General features: G+C 40.6%; 1 protein-coding gene across 4 annotated transcripts in view; it reads left to right on the top strand.

The window, feature by feature from the left end:
- Positions 1–23,879, top strand: part of LOC126298102 (alpha-1,3-mannosyl-glycoprotein 2-beta-N-acetylglucosaminyltransferase) — an 86,893-nt gene that overhangs the window by 43,853 nt on the left and 19,161 nt on the right. For all 4 annotated transcript variants that reach the window (XM_049989421.1, XM_049989424.1, XM_049989423.1 and 1 more), the window contains exons 10-11: positions 4,457–4,627; positions 19,980–20,110. In XM_049989421.1, coding sequence (XP_049845378.1) covers positions 4,457–4,627; positions 19,980–20,093 — 285 coding nt within the window. In that variant the 3' untranslated portion in view covers positions 20,094–20,110. The remainder of the gene's footprint in view (positions 1–4,456; positions 4,628–19,979; positions 20,111–23,879) is intronic.

Raw genomic sequence — 23,879 nt, 5'->3', positions numbered from 1 at the left:
TTCTCTCTCTCTCTCTCTCTCTCTCTCTCTCTCTCTCTCTCTCTCTCTCTCTCTGTGTGTGTGTGTGTGTGTGTGTGTGTGTGTGTGTGTGTGTGTGTGTGTGTGTGTGTGTGTGTGTGTGTGTGTTCCTACCTACCTACCAATCTTTTCTGACTACCAGTTTTTAAATAGAAAATCATTGGTGGAACAGTGGAATAGATGTCCAGCAGAAATGATGTTTACTTAGATTTAAAATTTGCTTTGCTACCTGTTAGACATTTTATGGTATTGGGCAAATGATAAAAAGTTTTTATTCTGCACATTGAACTCCTTTCTGAGCCTCACATAGCGTTGATGTTGAATTATAAACGTCATTTTTCCCTCTAGTGCTGTAGGTATGGATATCACTGATCTTGTCAAATTGTAATGGATTATTTATGACACATTTCATTAGTAAATATATGTATTGTGATGGCGGAGTTAAAATGCCTAACTCCTTGTAGAGGTGTCTACACGACATCCATGGGTAAACACCACAAATTAGTCTTATTGCTCGCTTTTGTGCAATCAGTACTTTCGTACTGAGTGGTGACTTATACCAGAAAATTATTCCATAATACACTATTGAGTGGAAATATGCAAAAATATTTCAGGAGCTTAATTTGTTTCTTTCTGAGGCTAGCAGTTATACAAAGAGCAAAAGTAGCTGAACTTATTGTTTGAGAAGCTCAGTAATATGCTTCTTTCACTTACAGTTTTCATCAGTATGTACACCCAAAAATTTGGGAGCACTCTTCGTGATTTACTGACTCCTATTCATGTGCTACATCAATTGTTGTATGGCAACTTGTTGTACAGAACTGAATATAGTGTGTTCTTTTGAAAGTTAGGGAAAGTCCACGTTCAAAGAACCAGTTAATAATTTTTTGGGAAACATCATTAACAATGTCTTATGATGCTTTCTCTCTAATGTGATTTATTATACCACTAGTATCATCTGCAAAAAGTACCTATTCCATCTGATGAATGTTAAGTGGAAGGTGTTTCACACATGTAAAGAATGGGAATGTACCCAAAATTGAGCACTTTGGGAATTCCTTTGATTTCTCCCTGGTCATAAAAATTTTCTCCTCTTCCAACATTTTTTTAATTATTCAGCTTTATTTTTGTTTTATTTGTTAATTGTGATTCAGCCAACTGTGCATAAAACCATCAATTCTGTAAAACTTCAGTTTTTCCCAGAGAGTAAATTCGTTGGAAAGAGTACAAAAAATACCAAATGGGGATATTTTGTTACTTAAGGCTTGTACTGTTTAATGAGTGAATGTATAAATAGTATTCTCAGTTGAGAAACCCTTCTGGAATCCAAACTGTAATATGCTAAGTAAATTGTTTATACTTAAGTATGAGACTACTCTCAAGTTCATTACTTTTTTGATTTTTTTGGAAAAAAGATGTTAGTAAGGAAATTGGAAATTGGTGGTAAGGTCTTATTGGACCAAACTGCAGATGTCATCGGTCCCTAAGCCTAGGCACTACTTATTCCAACTTAAACTAACTTACGCTATGGACAACACATGCCCGAGGGAGGACTCAAACCTCCAAAGGGGGGGGGGGGGGGCATGGACCATAAGAAGGCGCCTAAGACCACACGGCTGTTAGTAAGTAAACTGGAGAATAATAATCTAAGTTTGCTGTACTATCTTCCCTATGAAGAGGTTTAACAGTTGCGTATTTTGATGTGTCTGGAAAAATTCCCTGTGCCAGTGATGCATTACATATATCACTAAGGACATTACTTATTAAGTTGAAACACATTTTCATAATTATGTTTGAAAGTCCATCATCAACATGTGAGCTTTCGTTTTTAGAATTTTTGTAATTCTATTAATTTCATTGAGGAATGTTGGTGCAATGAATAGTTGCTTAAAGTTTTGTGGACTGACATTAATATATTCTATTGCTTCTTCAGCTGAACCATTTAATTCTATTTTTGCTGCTACATATAGGAAGTGGTTGTTAAAAATACTTGCAGCTTTTGAATTTTGTCACAACATTGTCATTTACTTTAATTGTTATGGTATCTTGTACACTGATAGGCTGTTCATTCTCCTGTTTCACAGTATCCCATATAGTTTTAATCTTATTATCTGGTTTATTTATTTCTGTCAGGATGTGGATACATCTGGACATTTTAATGATCTTCCTTAAAATACTACAGTATTTTTATGTAGTATGCAAATAATACCAGATGTTGACATACTCTAGCCTTTATATAAATTTCCCTTTTCCTCTTAAATGAGATTTAAATTCCCTTAGTGAACTACTGCTGTCTTTTTTTCTTTTTATTTTGTTTTTGTGTTTTGTTTTTATGGATCTTCGGGATAACTTTTTAGGAAAGCAGCTTTCAACTGTTGACACACATTTACTATTGAATAAGTCTCTTTCTGTGTACACCTTATCCTGTACCACTTGTTTTAACATACTTTTAAAATATTGCATCGTGTTTTCATTAATAAGCCTCCGTGCTTTGTATGAACCTGCCTCAGGGCTATAAGGTCTCATATTGTTTATTTCCATCAATTGTGCATCATGATCAGATAGTCTATTAACAATTGGGTACACATTAATCGTTTCTGCCTGACCACTGCATATAAAAATGGTAACAATCAGTGTCCAGCTATCTTGCTGCATATGAGTTGGAAAATTGACTACGGAAATGAAATTGAAACACCCAAATAATGATTCTAGTTCATCATTCCTGTATGTATCTTTTAAAGAAATCTACATTGAAATCTTCACAAACTATTAACTGTTTCTTCTTGTCTGACAGGTAGCTCAATGGTGCATCTAGATGTTTCATAAATAACTAAAAGTTTCCTAGAGCAATTCTGTAGACTGTTGCAATTCAGAAGGTGGTGTGACAGTCAGTCATCATATTGTTGGACCCTGCTTACTGGTTTCATTTCTTTTTGCTAACTGACACTTAAAATTCCCCAGGGTACTTTGTATATTCCTTATGGAATTAATTGGGCATTTATTTATTGCACACAAGCCAGCTAGTAGAACAGTCTGAGCAACCTTGGCATATGGAGCTCCTCGATTTCTGTATGTTATAAAAAAAAAGTGTGTATATTGTGTACAGAGATCTGTCAGTTTGTCGCACCTCAATATGTCATGTGAGAAAGATCTGCCAATCTTTGCCATAGCATCATGAGGGTTGTCTTGATTGTGGTTCAACCTTCTGCCAAACATATGAGTGCTTTCTGTCACTTCAAAACAATATTAAAGCTCTTGTACATTGCAACTGACTAATCTTCTCCTCTTGTCCTTACCTTGTAGAAAACATTAGTAAACCCTTCTTGAGTTAATACGTTGATTTGTACATTGAGCTAAAGAACATATTTTCTCACAATTACATTGATGTATGCACTGAAAACAACATGAAACGTGTATAGGACAGAGTGGCATAATTTACCTTTAACATTTCATAAAGCATAAGCCCTCATCAACCAGAAGCACTTCATGTCTTGAAAGTTTCACTTTTCATTCTAAAAGTATAAGCTTAGAAGAATTTCAATTTTCAAGAAAATCTTAATGTAACTGTATGAAATTACTGATCTGAAAGATAAAACTCCTGAGCAGTGGAGTAGTTCATGAAGGATGTGACAAGAATGGAGTTCATAGAGGTTATGATTGATTCCTCAGGATATAAGCAATCAAAGGAAAATGAACGTCGGTTCTTTCTATGGATTCAGAACAATGGATGTCTTTTTTTAGAGTAATGAGAAATTTTTTTTTTAAGTTTTGGTCCATAGTTTGCAAAAACAAATATTATGGTAATCAGTTGTCCTAGGTTACATATAAATAATGCAAGGAATAGCAATTCTCTCTGAATAATTCACCAAAAAGTTGAGGTGGAGTGGTTGTGTTGAGTGGAGTGGGTGAAGGGAGAAAGGAGGTGAGGAGTAGGAGGGAGAGGGGGGGGGGAGAGAGAGAGAGAGAGAGAGAGAGAGAGAGAGAGAGAGAGAGAGAGTGCAAAGATGATTTCGATATTTTGTTTGGTGAGAAGAGTACCTCTGCATTGTATTGGGTGCTACTTTTAAGCAGGTATTTAAAACCTGCCTTTACTCAGTAATACTTCATGTGTTCATTTTCTGTTCCCACAGTTTCTGTTGTTGCTTTGGTAAAGTTAAATAAAAATCAAAATAAATTATTTGGTATTTATTTACTTGTTATCTCTGAGTCAACAGCTGTCTGTTCTTTTGAGTCTTGAAAGCCAAAGATTATGGTGCTCTCTGCATCCCCTTATGGTGTTCTCCTCTGATTACACATGTCGTTTTAGGAAGTTTAATAACTGTTTTGTCGCACTAAAATACATTGTATTATAAGTTTCACGTTTCTGGTGGTTATATTACTTTGTTATTTTTGTATGGCTATATTGTGAGGCACTTCCATATATTAATATTTTTTACAGGATAATTATGATGTCCAGTTTGTAAAGGAAGTGTATGGCAGCCCAGTTGTAACTTATCAAGAACTAAAGAATGGGCCCATAGTACATGATGGACCAGTACGAATACCATATTACACGAAGGATAGTTACAAGAGGACAGCAAAATTACTCGGATTAATGGATGATTTTAGAGTGAGTGACTTATTTTCACCATATATGATGTATTTATGTGGTTTGTGTTACTCGGCAAGGCAAAGTGGACATTTGGATGTTGCAAGAATTAACTTGGTCATGTGATGAAATACAATCGCATTCCAATTCAAAGTAGCACTTGTTATCTTGCAGTGTGAGCATAAATTTTGATTTTGGTAAACAGCTTCGTGGGAAGCCATGACAGCTTTCTGTTAACTTCATTCATTAATGACAATGAGAATGAGGTATTGGTGATAGTGCCAGCAGAGAAGGCAACAGAAGGTGCAAGCAAATGTTGATAAACAAAATTGAAGGAAGTCAGTGGTGTGCAAATTACGGAAGGTGGGACGCGACACTGAGTGGCGCAGCATTCAAGTATTTGCTGTAAAGTAGAATAAGTAAACTGCACACAATAAATATTTCAGTGATGATATAGGTAAATGTATTTTTGCAATACAAAATACCACATTTGCAAAAACTCACAGCTTTTTTTTTTTTCCCACAGGACTGAGAAAAAGCTGTTTCATCTACGCGATTTGCTTCTAAAAGTTTCCACAGTAACTAAGTCATTATGTGCAGATGGGAGAATTTACCAGCCGAAAGACCATTCTCAAGTAGACTTTTTATGAAAACTTAACATATTAGAATTAAAGTGGCCAGTGATTCATTCAGACTATTTGTGGATTCATAAGAACTGCACTGTGAATATTGCAAAGTGACGGTGTCGAAGAGTGTTGGCTAACAATAGTGCTGGTCAACATTTCATTGTTATGAATGCACAGTTTCATTTTTTGTTCACTTCTCAATTGCTATAACAGGAAAACAGATTATCATGTAGAAATAGAGAGAGAAAAAATTAAAGATACATAGAGGCAAGGAAAGCCATTATACTGAAGGAGCAAACCCACTGCTGTTTAACAAACATGAACCTATTCCATAGTAGGTTGTAATGAATAAAAATCACATTATACCGTACAACAGACCACATTTATGTTTGTTAAACATCTGGTGACTGTGGATTCCCACAAATACAAAATAAATTTTAATCACTGCTGTTTTTTTCCACTGGCAAAATTTTGCAGGAAAGTTGTCCCCTACCTACTTCTGCCTTACTGAACAGACTTAAATCCGAAAGATCTGGTCTGCAGTCTTGCAAAGAATAAGTTCTGTAGTTGTAATACATCAGGCATCTCACTCTCTAAGTTGAAAGAATAAAGGCTATCATCTTTGCTACTAATAAATGAATGTTGTGCATTACTGATGGTGTGTGTGCGCCAATGCTTTTACATGCCACTGGCTGGATGCACAATGCCAGTGCTGCAGTCTGGCAAGTGGACTAGGTTGGGGTGGGGGTTGTGTCAGGTGGGATGGGTAGAGGAGAAAGGTGGGAAGTAGGTGGGGGTGGGTGGATAGTGGTTTGGAGGGAGGCAGCAGGTTTGTGTGCTGAAGGTTTTGGGGTGTGTGTGTGTGGGGGGGGGGGGGGGGGGGTAGGTATGTGCACGGGCAAGGCATGTGGTGCATGAGTGTCAGAGCTGGTGGGGAAAGGCACCCGCTGAAGGTGACATGAGGATGTGAATTGGGAGACTGAGGCCAGGACAGTCATGGAAGCAAAAGATGTGAGGATAAACTCCCATCTGCATAGTTCAAAGAAGCTGTTGGTGGAGGGAAGGATCCAGGTCTTGTGAAACTGACTCTGAAATTGAGCATTTTATGTTCAGCCGCATATTGTGCCAGCAGGCTGTCAAATTTGTTCTTGTTAGTTGTCCAGTTTAGCTACTTAATGCTGATTTGTTTCTTTGCTTAGTACATAATCTGTTCAGAGAAAGTAATTTTGTTGTATATAGAAATGCTTACGTAACACCTACTTCTGATGAAATTGGTGAGTTTTTTTTTTTTTAACAAGTAACATTAGCATAAAATAGAAGATATTTGGGTACATATATAGCTAATTATTCTCCTAATATGTCAAAACATTTTGAGAGTTTTGTACTTTATCTTGATTTGAGAAAGTTGGGCTTTCCTTTATACTGTCGCACTGTGTCCAGTATTTCAAGAAACTGGACCTCATGAGGTAACATACTTTCATACCCATGTGTCAAGAGATGTTAGAAATCCACACATCATGAAATGCATTGGTAATATGTGCACTAGAAGGTGCCCTGGGAACATTGTGACTTGTTTCATTATGATGGAGATTGATACTGCGGAAGGAATCATCCAACTTTTATTGTGGTAACACCTCACATTGCTAGACAAATGCTCTTTGCAAGTCAGTAGTGGCCCGTGGTGGTGGTGCAACCCTTCAGCTCAGTTTCTTCCACGTATAATCAAAGTCTGGGGGGCAAGGCGGCCACTGTAGATGTGTTAAGTCTGTATGTCTGTATATTGCAAGTATGTGTGCACCATATCAGTACTGAATGGTCATGCCTGTAGACTACTACTGTTACAGTATCTCCAGAAAACAGGTGTAGCAGTGTACATGCCACTGCCTTGGACAAGAACACTGGGATTGAAATATCACCTTTTCCATTACATCACCCCTGCATGAACCAGATAATGACAGTAGCTTTCAGTGCTTTTGTATCTACATAGGGCATGACAATGCTGCAAAACAGTCACTGTCAGCACAAATGTAACTGTAATAGTCGATGGTAGCTCAACCAAATAGCCAGGGAGCTAAACCTCAGAAGAGGGAACAAAACTTGACGTGCAAGTCAATCTATGGGGGAGCAGAGTGTCCAAACATCACATATGGTCGAGCATGGTGATAAACACGAAACACGACTAGCATAAATTGTTGAACACCAGCACACGTAAACATAGCATGGTGCGTGGTCAAGTGAAGGCCAGATCCAAGATAGTTGAAATTGTTGTAAGAACTGATAGGTAAGGCTCATCACTGCCGACAGGGAACATCAGAATCAATGGTTCTGCCCATACAATACTTTGCGCACACACCTTCCATGACAGAGTGCCACATTATTCTGCCATGAGACCCATACTCACTCATCTAATTCCATATCAATGGTTGCTGGCAGGGATACTAAATACTGCCATCCTTTAAGGCCACATAGGGTTGAAAATAGCCCCTTTTGTGCCATGACCTCTATTAAACTGGAGAGGGCGTGACATTCCCCGGCATTGAATCTATCCCTGAAGTAAGCAATGCTGATGCCTCTGGAGTGGTGGAAAATTGTGAAAGCTGACTTAATGGCTATTCCATCTGCATCATTAGGGGTAAGGCCACAGCCACGGGTGAGTGGGGGAAGGAGGTACTGGTTCCAGTTCCATGGGCTCCGCAGCTGGAATTACACTAGTGTTTGTCGCCAGTGTCCTATTCTGCAGGCAAAAGTAGGACAGTGGAGATTGCAGTGGGCATGCATGCTGCCACACTCTGGAGCCTCCCACTGAGAGAACACCATGACCGACCCCATCGTCCAAATGGCACAGAGGGTGGTGGCACCGTGGGTCCAACAGATTGCAGATGAAACTGATTGGAATGATGGGTCAGCTGCTCCAAACTGATATCCATGACAAACAAATACTGAGCCTTGTGGCTCAGCACTATACCAGGGAGCCACCCTCCTGGTAGCCGAAAGACCTTATGTGGCATACCCATCAGAAAAGCACGGTGGGCCACGACAGTCTGGGAGATGCTACTTGGCTGAACTCTGGAGGAGCATTCACATGGGCACCAGCCTTGAGGTCTTTTCACTTTGTTGCAAACCATTTCCTGGTGTTGCCCAGTACATGATGAAAAAACTAGACAGTGCATTATTGTGGAACAAGGCAGACGTGGACTTCATCTGGGTCTTCAGCGTTCAGTAGAAGCACTCCGCCATTGAGTTGGAAGCTGGGTGAAACAGGTCAGTAGCCAGATACTGGATACTGTTGCAAATGCAGAAATCTTCAAACTCGTGTGGCTCAAATTGCCAACCATTATCAAATACGAGGGTCCAAGGGGAGTCTTCTATAGCAATAATAAAAGGCAGTGGATGAACGGTAGCTGTTGACATTTTGGAACTCAATTTGCCAACATCCAGGAAATTGGACAAATCATCTACTATCAATAACCACATGCTTCCCAAAAAGGAACCTATAAAATGGAGATGCACCCTCTCCAAAGAATGCTCTGGGACTGACCAAGGGAAAAACTGGAGCTGCGACCCAGTGTAGTTCTGTGCACAGGCCACATAAGTCCACACCAGATGTTCAGTATCATGATCAATTGCGGGACAGTAGATGGGACACTCTGCCAAAGCCTTCATATGAGATATACCCCAGTACAATGCACACCACAATTGGTGTATTAGAGGATGCAATGCTGGAGCAACAACCACTTGACAGCTTTGCTCCTCCATGGCAAACATGAGAAACCATTGGAATATTTTCAGGTGCCCATGTAGGACAAAAAAAGTATGCCACACTGACCCCACTACCATAGGGATGTCCTTGGGCAATCCCTTCTGGACTGTTGAAACAAATTTCCAAAAACGTGGGGCAGTGGATGTGATGGTCATGAGCTCCTGTGTTGTCAAAGGAAAATCAAGCAATGTCTTGTCCAAGGTGTCATCCAATGTGAAACTGAGAGCCTTCTGCCGGTTGAACTCTGGATTTGGTTTCACTGGAAACTGTGATAATGCATCCGCATTAGCATGCTGGATGGTGGACATGTAATGAATGTCATAGTGATAATTACTGGGAAAGAGCACCACCGCTGCAATCTGTAGGTATCCTATCCATTAGCTTGGAATGAGGGTTGAATAAGAAAACCAGCAGCTTGTAGTTGGTGATAAGTAGGAACTTCGGTCCATACCAGAAAATGGAAAAATTGTTCAATGTAAAAATGATAGCCAAGGTGTACTTTTCCACCTTTGAATAATTATGTTGTGCCATTGAAAGTGTCTTCAATGGGTAAGCAATAGGCTGCTCAGTGCCATCTGGGTTCCAATGTGAGAGGATCACAGTATGCCATTCTGGGATGTGTTGGTGGCCAGAGTTAATGGTTTATCCTGCAGAAAAGAAGCCAAAACACAAACGGAGCACAAACACTCCTCGAGGGTCTGAAAAGCCTGTAACATTCCATAAATAATAAAAATCTGACATCTGTTTGGTGAAGCCAGTTAAGAGGAAGGCAGATGTTCGTGGTCTAAAAAGTATGGGATATCCTTCAGGTGTTGTGCTTGTTTGTAGGCATGAGGCCATCTTTACTAAGCACATAACCCAAAAAATGCATTGTAGGGAAATAAACTACATTTTTCCGACTTCCAACGAAGTCTGTTCTCCAGGAAGTGTTGGAAAACTGCATAAAGATTTCATAAATGCTGCTCTTGTTTAGAGCCTGTGACTTAGATGTCATTGAGGTAATTTACAAGACAGGGAATGTCCTAAATCAACTGCTCCAAATACCATTGATAAATTCCTGCCACAGATGAAATTCCAAAAGGCAAGCGATTAAACTGGTAAAGCCCAAAGATCTTGTCAACCACCAAGAAACTATGAGAACCAGTGTCCAATGGCAACTGGAGGTAAATGTTAGGCAAATCGATGCCTGAAAAATATTGGTTCCCTGACAACTTCTTGAATGCCTCCTGAGGTGGAATACCACATGAGTCAGCAACACATTGCATGTTGGCTCTTCGTTTACAAATGCCGCAGAGGTGCATCAACCCATCTGGTTTCTGAATCGCCAACAAAAGAGTGCCCATTGACTTGATGAAATAGGAGAAACAATTCTGAGGCCCTGCCAATGTTGCGACTTGACCCTGACTGCGCATGGCAAAGAGAATAGGTTGGGGGCTAACAAAGTTTAGGTGTTATTGACAGCTTAAGCATGATGAGTGCCTCAACATTTTCTGCCCAATCCAAGTTATTCTCAAACAGTTTATCATGCAACTGTAGTAGAGATTCCAAATCTTGAAAGGTGACCAATTGAAATGCTAAGTGTATGTCAGTCTGGAAGCCAAAAAACAGAAGTGGTGTTTAACCCCAAAATATTTTGCACCAACAGTGAATTAACCACTTACTATACAAGTTGCTATTCCACATTCTTATAGCATGCTGATACAGAGAATTGCTTCCTCAAAGGAATACACTGTTTGCTATAACACACAACTTGACATTGGGCCATTGCAGTGCAGGACAGCCCCAGAGCCTGTATGTGTCTAGTCTGAAGAGGCTGACAATTGCTCCCATATCTTGCTGAAATTCAATAGATCAGTCATCCATGACCAGTGTTAGCAGAACACACTGGGTTAAAGCTTGTAGGGTTTCAGAAACAGCTTCTAAGTCCAGGGAAAACACTGGTCCCTCTGAGAGCGATCCTGTGCCCTGTCAACTGTGACAAACTGATGCAACATATCCCACACACAGCATTTAAATACGGACAAACCCATGTAATATGGACCACATGGCAATTGGGGCAGGACCGCCAAATTGCCCATTGAGTGGATTCAGATGTGGAGGGATGCCTAGAATCCGAAAAACTTTGCGAGTGAGGATCATGACTCTTCAACTTACGTATACCCTCCAGGCTTTCTGTTGGCAAAGTCAGGGAACACCATGATAGCACCATGCTCAAATCATCGATGGCGCATCAAAGAGTGGCTCATCAGAAGATACAGTCGCCTGGCCAACACTACAGTGTACCACGGGCTGTGTACCACACATGGCTAACTTCCACACGTGCCAATTGTTGGAAAGTACATCCCTTTCCAAGGCAGTAAGTTTATGTGATTTGGTGACCTGTGTAATTTTGCTGGAGGAGGTGTCTGACTAGCCAGTGCCTTAGTTCAGACTTTAGTGCCAGGTTCTAACCAATCAATCATGTACCTAATTAGCAAGTCGATGTAAGGTAACACATTGGGGACACTCGAACTGATACTCACACAACAGACATTGCAGGCCAGCAATCCAGGTCGCTTATGATTGCCCGGGGCACTTGTGGTGCTGGTTTAACTGCAACTGTACTGCCACCACATGGGTTTGATATCCAAAATATTGTGACAACAGCCGACAAGAGCTCATCAAAGTTACGTTTCACGTGCTTCGTGGAGGGTTTCAAATTTTGCCTGATTTTGTAGAACCCCACACTACTTGACAGTAATGATGTGGCCTTATCAGTGGTATTAAAGATAAATCCTACCTGGCAGTGAAGCGCCAACTGGCGCAGATAATTCACCCACCATTCTGCAGAATCATTGGAACCGGCGAATAACAGTAGGGGAGAAGGCTTCCCTTCAGGTGTCTGGCCCACTAGCAGCATGTTGTGAGAGTGGAGCAAGTCTACATTCTGTTTGAGCAGTTCCTGCATCTGGTCCTGCTGTAACTTTTGTTGCTGCACCTACTCCAACCAGCATTGCAAAAATGTCAGGTCCATGGTGGCTACAAAGTAACACTACGAAGAAGGAAAAAACAAAGTGTTCACACACACACACACACACACACACACACACACACACACACACACACACAGGAATGTCCTATGACACCACTTCTGTATCTGCACATATAATGAGAACATCTTTCCATGCTTTTGTATCTGCACAGGGCGTGACAACCCCATGAAATGCTTGCTGTCACTACAAATGTAACTATACTATCCAATGGTGGCTTAACAACAAAGCTGGAGAGATGAACCCTGGAAGAGGGAATGAAATTGGATGGGTGAGTCACTCTACAGGAGAACAGAGTGTCCAAACATCACACACAGTCGAGCATGGAGATAAATACAAGCATGATCAATGTGAGTGACTGAACACTTATCACATGGAAACAGAGCAAAAGCCAGGCGCGAGGTAGTTGTAAAAAGCATAACTGATGGGCGTGGCCTATAGCTGCTGACAGGTGAACACGTGGGTCAATTGTCCTGCCCATATAGTGCTTCACATGTGCTGTCCATGGCAGCATGCCATGCTACTTTGCCATGTGACCCAATCCAGCTCACTTGCTCCCATAACGATGTCCACTGGCGGGGATACTAAACTTGCTAAACTGGTACTCATCCATCAACAGGACTCTACTCCAGTGTTCTTGTGTCCATTCATGGTGAGAATTTGCTGATTAGAGTAGATTAGATACACATTTTATTCCATAGATCCATAGTGAGGAGACGTTGAATGTGTCATAAACAAGAATACGTAATACACATTTATATAAAAAAAAGGATGTGCTAATATTTATTCAACAATTCCTAAGTGACATGCTCGATGGAAAAGAATCGCAACACAGAGGAGGAGTTGTGCGACATAATTGAAAATTGGTTGTTGTGTTTCTGCATCTGAAAGATTGTTTCACTTCAAATTTCACGCCAGTCACACGAGAGTGACACAAGTAGTGCCACTATGAAGATGAAGATCATATTTACTTTAAATACATGGTGTAATGGTCATGACCTTTGAGATTGGATGACTTGATGTGACTCGAGAAAGTCTTTAAGGTTATGAAGATGCCATTATCACCATCTCACTGAGTTTGTACAAGGTCTTCTAATAGAGCTTTAAGAAGTTGGATGTTCTTTCTGCGATACTACAGAAAGACTTGGCAAGAATGTCGCCACTGTACACAATTGCTGGCAGTGGTGGCCACGAGAATGTATGATCGCAAGAAGACCAAGATCCGGAGACCACATGGCACTACTGAGAGGGAAGTCCATCATGTTCAGTGTATGGCTCTGGTGCATATTAATGCATCTGGAGCAGCAATTTGAGCAGCAGTTGGCATCACAGTGACACAACGGACTGCTACAAATTGGTTACTTCAAGGACAGCTCCGAGCCAGACACCCTGTAGTGTTAATTCCATTGGCACCAAACCACCTTCATTTGGGACTTCAGTGATGTCTAGTGAGAGTTCATTGGATGGCAGGGTGGAGGTCTGTTGTGTTTTCTGATGAAAGCCGGTTCTGCCTCAGTGCCAGTGATGGCCATGTATTGGTTAGGAGGAGGCTAGTTGAGGACTTGCCACCAGTCTGTCTGCATGTTAGACACACTGGAACTACAACTGGAGTTATGGTCTGGGGTACAATTTCGTTATTACCCTGACTGCAAATTTGTGTGTCAGTCTGGTGATATGACCTGTTGAGCTGCCATTCATGGGCAGCATTCCAAGGGATGTTTTCCAGCAGGATAACGCTCATCCACATACCGCTAATGTAACCCAACATGCTCTACAGGGTGTCAGCATGTTGCCTTTGCCTGCTTGAACACCAACTCTGTCTCCAGTTGAGTGCATATGGGACATCAGACAACTCCAGTGTCATCCACAAGTAGCATTAACCATACCTGTATTGACCAATCAAGTGCAACAGGCGTGGAAGTACATCCTCGGAACTGACATGTGGCACCTATACAACAAAATGCACGCTTGTATTCAACATTCTGGCAGTTTCACCGCTTTTTAATATACCAGCATTTCACATTTGCAGTGGCTTATCTCATGCTTACATTAACCTGTTATCTTGCAATGTTAATCACTTAAGTATGTTATCTAGACAAATTTACTCCAGAAATTTCATTACTGTATGTTGTGGTGCCACAGTTTTTTCCCCTTAAGTGTATTTTCATTTAAGAAGTAATAACAAACTTGTCACAAATCTCATAAATGATTAATACACTGTGGTGGCTATGATAATTCCTAGGCTATTGCAGCTGATTCAGGTGATGCTCATAATGATGACCATTCTGTGCACTATGTTTCTTGCTGTTGAAGACGTTTGCTCTCCAGATGAACCCTGTGTGGTGAAGCATTGTTGTCCTGTACTATGGAATAGTCACCTATTAGACTGAAATAAATGTTACATAATTCATGTCAAGTCTACACAGTCACAGTACCATTTAGAAAGACATCTAATGACATACTGCCTCCCACAGAGGCAAAGTTTCTTTTAAAATCATTCCTTTCACAGATATTTGACAGATAATAATTTGGTTCTGGCTTAGCATAATGTCCTCCATTGGTCAGATATCCAGTGCCCATTTTGGTGTGTCCACTGGAGATCTTCAGCAAGCTGTGAATGCACTCATGTAGTTAATTGTGTCATATCAGCTTCATAAAGTCTTCTCAAAACAGTAGTTGATGTCATAATCCTTTTGGTGGCTGAAGCAAGGTTTGACCAGTATTTAGGCGGGCTTTATTTAGGTCATATTCCTTTCCTTGTGTAACTCCAAATATTGATTTTTGGTGCCTTTCATAGCCACTGGCCATTCTTGTCTGAACCTCATGGTTGCTGAATGTATATTATAACTTGTTGCTACTGTCTTATAAATAAGACGTGGAAAAATATTATGGATATTTATACATGTGGTCACCTCTGTTGGAGTTTGACATTCATTCATTATGCCAATGCCCATTCCCCCACCTCCCCCAAAATTGCACTTTTTTTGATAAATGACACTGAGGTGCCATTAAATAAGGTTTCCTTGCATTCACAGGCATGTTGTTTTCTGTTATGTATGAATGATGCCAGCAAATTTTAGAACCATTGGTTTGGCTATACTACTATTCCTCGAAAAGGACGACCAGATGGGAGAGAGAGCTAGAGGAAACGTATGTAATTTCCTCAGTACCGACTACCTCTCCTCGCCTCTGTCACTTACAATGACTTTACAAGCAGTCGCTGTATCAGCGCACGTGTGTCATCTGTTGACAATATGTTTCTTTTACTTTCATCTTGTGCATACTTGCATAAATGTGGGACAGAGCACTCACTTTTGTACAGCAACTGGGTCGTTCTCTGCCATTGATCTCTCACTTTGCTCTCCAGCTCTTGCTCACAGTGCTCAATGGGAAGTGGTTGATGTCTTGCGTGGAAGTGATCACTTCCCGATCTAGATTCACCTGTCAGATGGGGTGGAACCCGAAAGGAAACTGCCACGATGGGTGCTGGGCAGAGCTGACTGGACATTTTATGGCCAGTTGGCCCAGTCTGAACATTGTGTGAATGTCGAGTCATGGGTGGATCATATTACCAAAATGATCCACCGCACTGCTGCAGCATCCATTCCACAGTCCATGCAACAACAGAGGAGGTAACCTATCCTTTGGTGGAGTGCCGAATGCTGCTCTGCAATCAGGACCAAGTGTGCAGCTCTGTGTAGGTTCAAGTATCGGCCAACTGCAGAAAATCTTGCAGCCTTTCAGGTGGTGAGGGCAAAGTGTCACTGAATTATTTGAGAGAGCAAGAAAAGGTCGTGACAACAGTTCCTGAACACCATTAATCATTTGAAAAAGTTCTGTTGTGTGAGAGGCCATTAGGAGAATTTCTGGGAGAGGAAGCATGTGCCCCATGGCCGCTGTAATGGGGAACGGCACTCTCCAAACCAATCTGTGACACATTGCGCAGGCTATGATGGTGTATTTCGCTACAGTTACTGCAACAGCCAATCAGGATCCATGTTTCTAGTTTGGACTTCCAGTCCACCTCTGAAGAAGATTAAAACTGCCCATTTTCCGTGTGGGAGCTGGATTTTTCATTGTCAGTGGCTTGTGAGACATCCCCTGGTCATGACAGAATCCATTACAGTATGCTCTGGTACCTCACAAGGTGAAAGAAAGATATCCTCCTTGTGCTTTTTAATGCCACTTGCGCATCAGGTCACTTTCCCGAATTGTAGTGTGAGGCAATTTAAATTCCTCTTTTAAAACATGAGAAACACTGTACATGCTCAAGTAGTTACCATAGTGTTGCCCTCAGTAGCTGCATGGGGAAGACTGCGGTGTGGATGGTCAACCGCCACCTTGTCTGGATCTTTAACTCCAGGCAACTCCTTAGTCACTTTCAGTGGGAGTTCAGTAGGTATCGCTCCACCTTTGACAACCTTGCCCACCTGGAGGCGCCTATACAACAGGCTTTCCTATGCCGGCATCACCTTGTAGGCATATTTTTTGACATTGAGAAAACCTATGATACTACTTCGAGGCATCTTGTCCTGGAGCAACATCATGAATGGGGATTTTGTGGTTGTCTTCCCATGTTTGTTCAGCCCTTCCTCTCACCATGATGTTTTAGGTACCGAGCGTGATTGCTTTGAGAAGGAGAACGGTGTTCCTCAGGGTAGTGTTTTTAAGTGTGACTGCCTTTGCCATAGCTATTAATAGCATTACGTCCATAGTGAAAAGCCCTGTCCAGTGTTCCTTGTTTGTGGATGACTTCTCTGTGTTTTTCTTTTCTTCAAGCCTCGCAATGACAACATGTCAGGACCGATGGCCTTTGTAGTCTGGTCCCTACAACCCCCCACAAACCAACCGACAACATGTCAGTTGCAACAAGCTCTTCGACATTTGGATGAATGGATGCAGAAAACTGGTTTTACATTTTCTACCAAGAAATCTGTGTGGGTTCTTTTTAACCATTCTCATTCCATTTTAAACTTCCCTGGATTGAGGATGAGGGACACTGTCCTTATTTTTAAAGATACAGTGAGATTTCTGGGTCTGATATTTGGCTATAAGATTACATTTTTACCACATCTTAAGGACCTGAAAAATGGTCACTTACAGCTTTAAGTATTTTAAAACGTCTTAGCCACAGTACGTTGGGAACAGATATGACTTGTCTGCTCCTGTTTTACAGGGCATTTGTGCGATCTGGACTTTTTTATTTAAAGATGTTGGACCTAGTGCACCATGAAGGGATTCGGTGGGCCACTGGGGCATTCAGAACAAGCCCCATACCAAGCTTCTGTGCAGAGACTAGTGAACCACCATTTGACATCAGGCAAGGGCTACTTACTATGTGCCAGGTATATAATTACTGCCCATACCTTACACACCCACCTACCATACCATTGATCAGCCTCCACTGGAAAGGCTTTTTCGTAACCAGCAACAGTCAGTGAGGCCCAATGGGATTTGTGCACAGGATTACCTTCTAGAGATGGTGTGGCTGGTTTTCATGTTTTACATCGCAATGGGAGCAGATTTCCACCTTAGCTTCTCCAGAGCCCCAGCCTTATTTTAGACATGATGAATTTTAAGGAAGATTGTATGTCAGATTTTACATTTCAATCTCTCTTTTTTAACATTTAAGATATGCATCTTGGTTTCACAGTAGTGTACACTGTTGGCTCCAAACAAGGGAATTCCTTTGGCTGCTCTGTCGTGTTTCCCAACTACGTCACCAGAATTTGCCTTCCTGACGAGTATACTATTTGCTCAGCGGAGCTCCATGCAATCCTGAAGGCACCGGAGCAGATGCGCCGTATTCGGGGCAAACAGTTTCTCATTTACTCAGATTCCCTTAGTGTCTTACAATCGTTGAGGGGTTGGTCCGGCTGATATATTGACCAACTGTACTTCCTCCAATGGCAGGGTGAGCATGTGTCATTCTGCTGGATGCAAGGTCATTTAAGGATATGGGGAAATGAAGAGGCTGATTGGGGTGCTAAGGAGGCCTACAGAGGACAGGACATGGCACAGTGTCCCATTTCCTTGCAGGCTGTTGTTTCTGCACTGCACAGGGAGTGCATACGGTTGTGGGATGAGGAATGGCTGGCGGTGATGGCCAATAAGCTGCTTTTAGTGAAGTCAACAACCTGACTGTGGCGTTCCTCCTGCCAGTTTCTCAGGTGGGATGAAGTGACCCTCACGCGTCTTAGAATTGGGCACTAGCTTTTTACTATAACGAGACAATCCCCCATTTTGTGATGCTTGTGGCATGCACATCTATATTCACCACATTTTAATGGAGTACATTTTATATTGTGATGCATGGGCAAAGCAAATATTGGGGGGGGGGGGGATCTACTCTCTATTTTAGCTGATGATGAGAGGAGTGTGACTAAGGTTTTAAAGTTTTGTGATGTGTCTGGACTCTGGCCTAAACTTTAAGGCCAGAGGTTTTAGTGAGTTGCAGGGTGTCTGGCTTCTCCTTTTTCTATTCTTGTGGTCAGCCATCCTTGTCCATCTGCTGTATTGTTGTAGCTACTTAACCACTTTCTTCCTGTGTCATTAATGTTTTACTACTGATGCAATACTTCCTTCCATGGTTCTGTGCAGGTGTGCCCATAGTTTTCCAACTTTTGTTACCTACGTTTTACGTGCTGTTTTATCTTCCTGTTTTGTGTATGTTACTGTCACTCGTCTCAATCTGTTTTCATGCAGGTGCTAAAGACCTTGCTGCCATGTGCCCATACAAATATGTCCATATCGAGAGAGCTTCACTACAACAACAGTGTGTCACAAAATACAAGGAGCATGCCAAAATGACAATTGTTGAAAGATATTCATCACACAAATAAACAAAAATATAAAAGTGCAATTTCAAAGCCATTAGGTCATCTCTTGGGTTGACTGATGAGTCCAAAGAGGACCCATCCCTGGAGGTAATGGAGTAAGAAGTATGTGGAAGGGAACCACCAAGTCCCTCCTCTAAACCCACAACTGCCATGTATCTGTAATCTCGGAAGGAAGAAAAGGCAAATGTAGAAAAATGTCGCAAATAAAGTGGCTCTCATAAAGCAGTGGAACCTAGATAGTTCAGGCTCTGCATGAACCAACTGAAAATTTTGACAGGGGGCAGACCACTGTGCCTGTGTCTACAAGAGACTGGTGCCCTGTATCTTGGGTTGCTGCTTGCTCTCAAGGAGAGAGGGCAATTGCAAGTCATGTTTTTGCCTTGACATTTCACCAGAAGATGATGAGTGTGACTGTAGCTCTCTGCAGAAATTTACCTGGGAGGGCAGGGTGGGGGGTGGTATAAATGAGTTGGTCTTTGGTCTGTTTAGAGATGTTATGCCACAAGAATGAAATTTTGGCAGTTACACAAAAAGTTATATACTGGAGACGTGAAAGTTATCCATGGTGTATGACAATTATGTAATGACTAAAACCTCTGTACTCCAGACTCAAAGTTGAGGGGTTGGGGGAGGAGGGGGGGGGGGGGGGTGGTAGGGATGACATGCTCCTCCTTGTGGATACCTGTTAGAATAACATTTTGAAGCATAACAATTTTACATTGCCATTCAGCTGGTTACCTGAACAGTTTTCATGAATGTTTATGTATCTAAATAGAGCCACTCTTCTGTCTTTGGTTTTTCAATACTTTGACCACTATCATATCTGAACATGCTGTTTTTTATCTAATACTTTTTATTTACAGTTTTTATTCTTTGGTATTTGTAATATAATAATGAAAACACTATAGCTTAGTATCTGTTACTTATATTTTAGCTTTATGGTTTTGATATTTGTTGTTGCTCACTACCAGCATATTTAATAAATGTTCAGAGAAACCTAACTCATTTTCCTTCATAGTTATATTTATTGAATGAGTGGCTGCCTGAACATGAAGTTTTTAGTTATTTATTGGAATTTATTTTGAAGGTTTGTTAATGCACTTAACTATGTTTATACAGAGTGGTGTCCCACGTACTGGTTATCGTGGTGTTGTGAGCTTCATGTACAAAGGCAGGAGAGTATATTTAGCACCAAATGCCAACTGGAAAAGTTACGATCCAACGTGGAGCTAGCATAGGGGAGACTGTAGGTGAGTGTGGAATATATAATTTCTTAAATGAATATCTTTTGACTCTAATATTGAATTCACATTGTCAGAGAATCTGTATGTCTGATGTACTACATTTTGAAGCTGAAGCAATCATAAGTGAAGGTGAAGGCTATGCAGGCTGGGTTTGATAGGCCATGCTATGGAATCCTAAGCAGGAATGGAACAGGTTGTATAATATAAGAGACAGGGAGACCAGAAGAGGTGAGGAGCATTCATGAAACTCCTTATTAGAGAGCTTCTGCCATATAATGATTGCAAGTGACCACATGGCAGTGCTGAAAATGATAAAGCTCTTCAGCTGTCCTTTCAACACTATGATATTGGTGTTGCGTCGTGGAATTTTTTGAAGGAAGGTGAATTGAAATTTGAGGTGCTGTATTGTGGGAAGGTTACATTGGGATGATTATGTGGCAGTGGGTGGTCAGTCTTGATTGACAGGGATTGGGAACAAGAACACATAAGGTTTTTTGTTAGTATGTCAGTTGGGAGGATGACAGAAATGTTTCCACTCTACATTGTGAGAAAAGGAAATCGTGCTTGTAACAGATACAACGTTATTGTGTGAAGCTAAAAATGAGATTTTTGGAGATGACTGAAACATCTTTAAAGCACAGGATATGGAAGTAAGTGTTGTAGAAAACTGTAAATGGGGTAATAGGCATCTAACAAAATAATACATAATAAAACTTGGGATGGTAGAGTTCAGGCTCATCCTGCGTACCTGACGTCCCACATTCTCTGGCAGCCAGTGCGCATTCAGTAGTGTTTTCAGTGTTCTGCTGTGAATGTAGTAGTCAATGTGGATGTTTAACATGATCGTAATGAGTTATTTAGTGAATTTTTATTTCATTAGTTGCAAGCTGTCATGGGAGATGATTGGGATAAGTGATAAATTCTATTTAAGCAAATGAGGGACATAGTTTGCAGGATATGAGCTTTCTTCAGGCACAAAGCCCCTGTTTGCATGTACTACAACTCTTACTTGGCACTGGCAACACTGCATGTCGCAGCCATGCATCGACCTGCACAGACCACCATTGTTCACAAATTGGACTATAAGAGCCCTTCTTTCAGTCATTTTATGCCTTTTTTCTCTGGTGTTTTTGTTGATATGTCCAATTTTGTGTTTACAGTGTATAGATAGAGCCAGCCCAAACAAAATTTATTTAGTATGTTTATATATGTTTAAACTTTCCATCATTGTTGGGGCTATGTGGACTGCAGTCATATAATTTATTGGGAAAAAAGAAAAAACTGTCTCAGGTTGCAATTAATGTTCCTAATTTTATTATGCCATGATTGATTTCAAGGCTTCTAGTGTCCTCATAAGATGTAACTGATGCATATACATCAATTCGTTGTGTGATATGTTCATCTTTGGACCATGTCCTACTGACATCAATTGTCCTTCAACAGTGTGTTTTGACAAACCAAGGATACGCTGTACCACACACGAAAAGAAACCCTTACTACTGAGGGTGTAATTTTTTGACTGATTTTATAAGCCCTTGATTTGATGGTGCAAATTATTGAAGGACAACTAACATCAAAGAGACATTGTCCTGTGATGTAACAAATATGTTAAATTGTGGTGTAACGAAATGAAGAGAGTTTAATTGCACTCTGAGGCAGTTTCTTATTTTTTCTTAACTGCTCATGGGTATTGCATGTGATGCCCAATGTTGAAGAAAAAACTTGTTTTGGTTATTATAACAAACAAGATGTTGCCTTAAATTATGGTTTTATGTCTATCAACTGATGGAGCAACCTCAGATTGGTCTATTGTTATATTCATTTGAAAGATAATTATTGACAGTTTAGCACTGCACAGCATGGTTAGTGCTGGATGCAATCAATATTCTTAATGTTTTCTCTGTGTCTCAGTAAATATCCTTGCACTGAGTTATGACACCAGACCAAGTTCAGGTTTTAGTATTAATTTAGCACACCAAATTACAATTAACACAGCATTTTGTTTGAAATGAGAATCAAAATTACTTTTTCAGTTGACTCTGTGTCACTTGAAACATATGAACAGTTTTTGTTATGTACAACACAAAAACAACATTTAAAACAAGATTTAGAAATCTTGGAGAAGTTGCCTGTTGACTCTTGGCAGGGAAACCTGTTACATGATCAAAAGTAGGCATATTATCTGAGATGAGTGATAGAGATTGAGTAGAATGTAACAAGTCAAAATTCATATGCTAGATAGTTATTTAATCCTATGACTATATCATTTTGTTACCTAGAGAGATTGTCCTTGCAAGACCGAACAATTCTTATCATCTTGCTGGAAATAACAGGATGTATCTTAAATATTGTTGAGAAATGAACTTTATTAGCAGATGCCCGAATATATTTATAGTACTGGATGGAAGCCTGTAACAGAAGTATATCATACATTCAATTAATTACATCATGTGCTGTATGAATAAGTTGTTATGTGTGTTACTTAAGCAGGAGAACCTTTTAGGCCAGGTGCTCATATGCTGTTAACATATGAAGCACTAACCTGTGAAACAAGGAGATGACCAGACTCGGTTAAATCCATGTGCCTGACAAATGATGCTTGGCCTGTTACACTTGCCATTCTGAATGTGATGTGGTTTCCTACAATAATTTAGGCAACTACATGGCTGCTTCCACAGTTCATATACACTATGCATAAATAGTTGAAATGTAGAAACCCATGACAGACACAGACAGATGTCTATTTTTTTTTTCTTCTCACCTGTTCCCTCGAACACTTCCCCTTCGTACTTTTTATATGTTCCATTTTGTGCATTTTTACTGCATTTCACATCAAGAATGATCATAGCTTTGGATTGAACATAGCAATCCACAAAAATTAAGTGCCTTTGTACAGGACTCTTCTATTAAAAAATGATGGTATTTTTTCCAAAACATACACTGATCAGAAAAGTTACAGGCCCACACAAGATATCTTGATAATTTTTGGGGTGAAATGTGCTTGGTTCAGTTTTGGATACATCTACTCAGCATCCTCATGCCTGTGGAGTGTTCTTCAAACCATTCTGACACAATTGCTTAATTATTTTGTTGAAGGTATTTCTCATCTGTGGGGTATGCCAAGCAAACACCCAAATGTACTTGATTGGGCAGTAGATTTTGTATACTGTGCCTGTAAGACGTGATAATGGGTGTTTCAAGGATACCATTTCATCCCTTGCAAGTACTTTTTGTGTATGAATACCTCTACACAGGGCTGAACATTGACCTGTTGGCAAGTGGGATGTCTTCTACACATGGGTTTTGAGTTACTTTGACACTGTCATCCACTATGTACCACCTTGTGATAGGATTTATCAGTTCATATGAGCCTTTTTTGATGCTTTTGGTATTCAATGGCAGTGTTATGTGCTCATGCTATTCCCTCTGCTCTGCTTTATGTAGTAAGTATAGGTAGACATGACAGAGAGAGGGTTCTAGATGGTATGACTGCTCACTGGTTGTGCAGCATTCAATTGACAGGGGATTTGCTCCACTGAGATCCATATATGTACTATTAAAATCCAAATAGTCATTGGCAACCCCAGTCATCAACATGCGGGCCACAGAAGTTGACTGTGCAGCAGTGGCAGGTCATCAAAGTATGGTACACCTGTCAACTTCAAAAAGGGCCCAGCATATTGAACAGATTTTTTTTTTTTTTTAAGTGATGAGATTTTACAATAGGAATAGCCTGTGCAAAATACTTGCACATAACCAGACAGTGAATATTTGA

Source organism: Schistocerca gregaria, chromosome X, assembly GCF_023897955.1.
Source record: "Schistocerca gregaria isolate iqSchGreg1 chromosome X, iqSchGreg1.2, whole genome shotgun sequence".
Taxonomy (NCBI): domain Eukaryota; kingdom Metazoa; phylum Arthropoda; class Insecta; order Orthoptera; family Acrididae; genus Schistocerca; species Schistocerca gregaria.
This window is presented reverse-complemented; position numbering and strand designations above follow the sequence as displayed.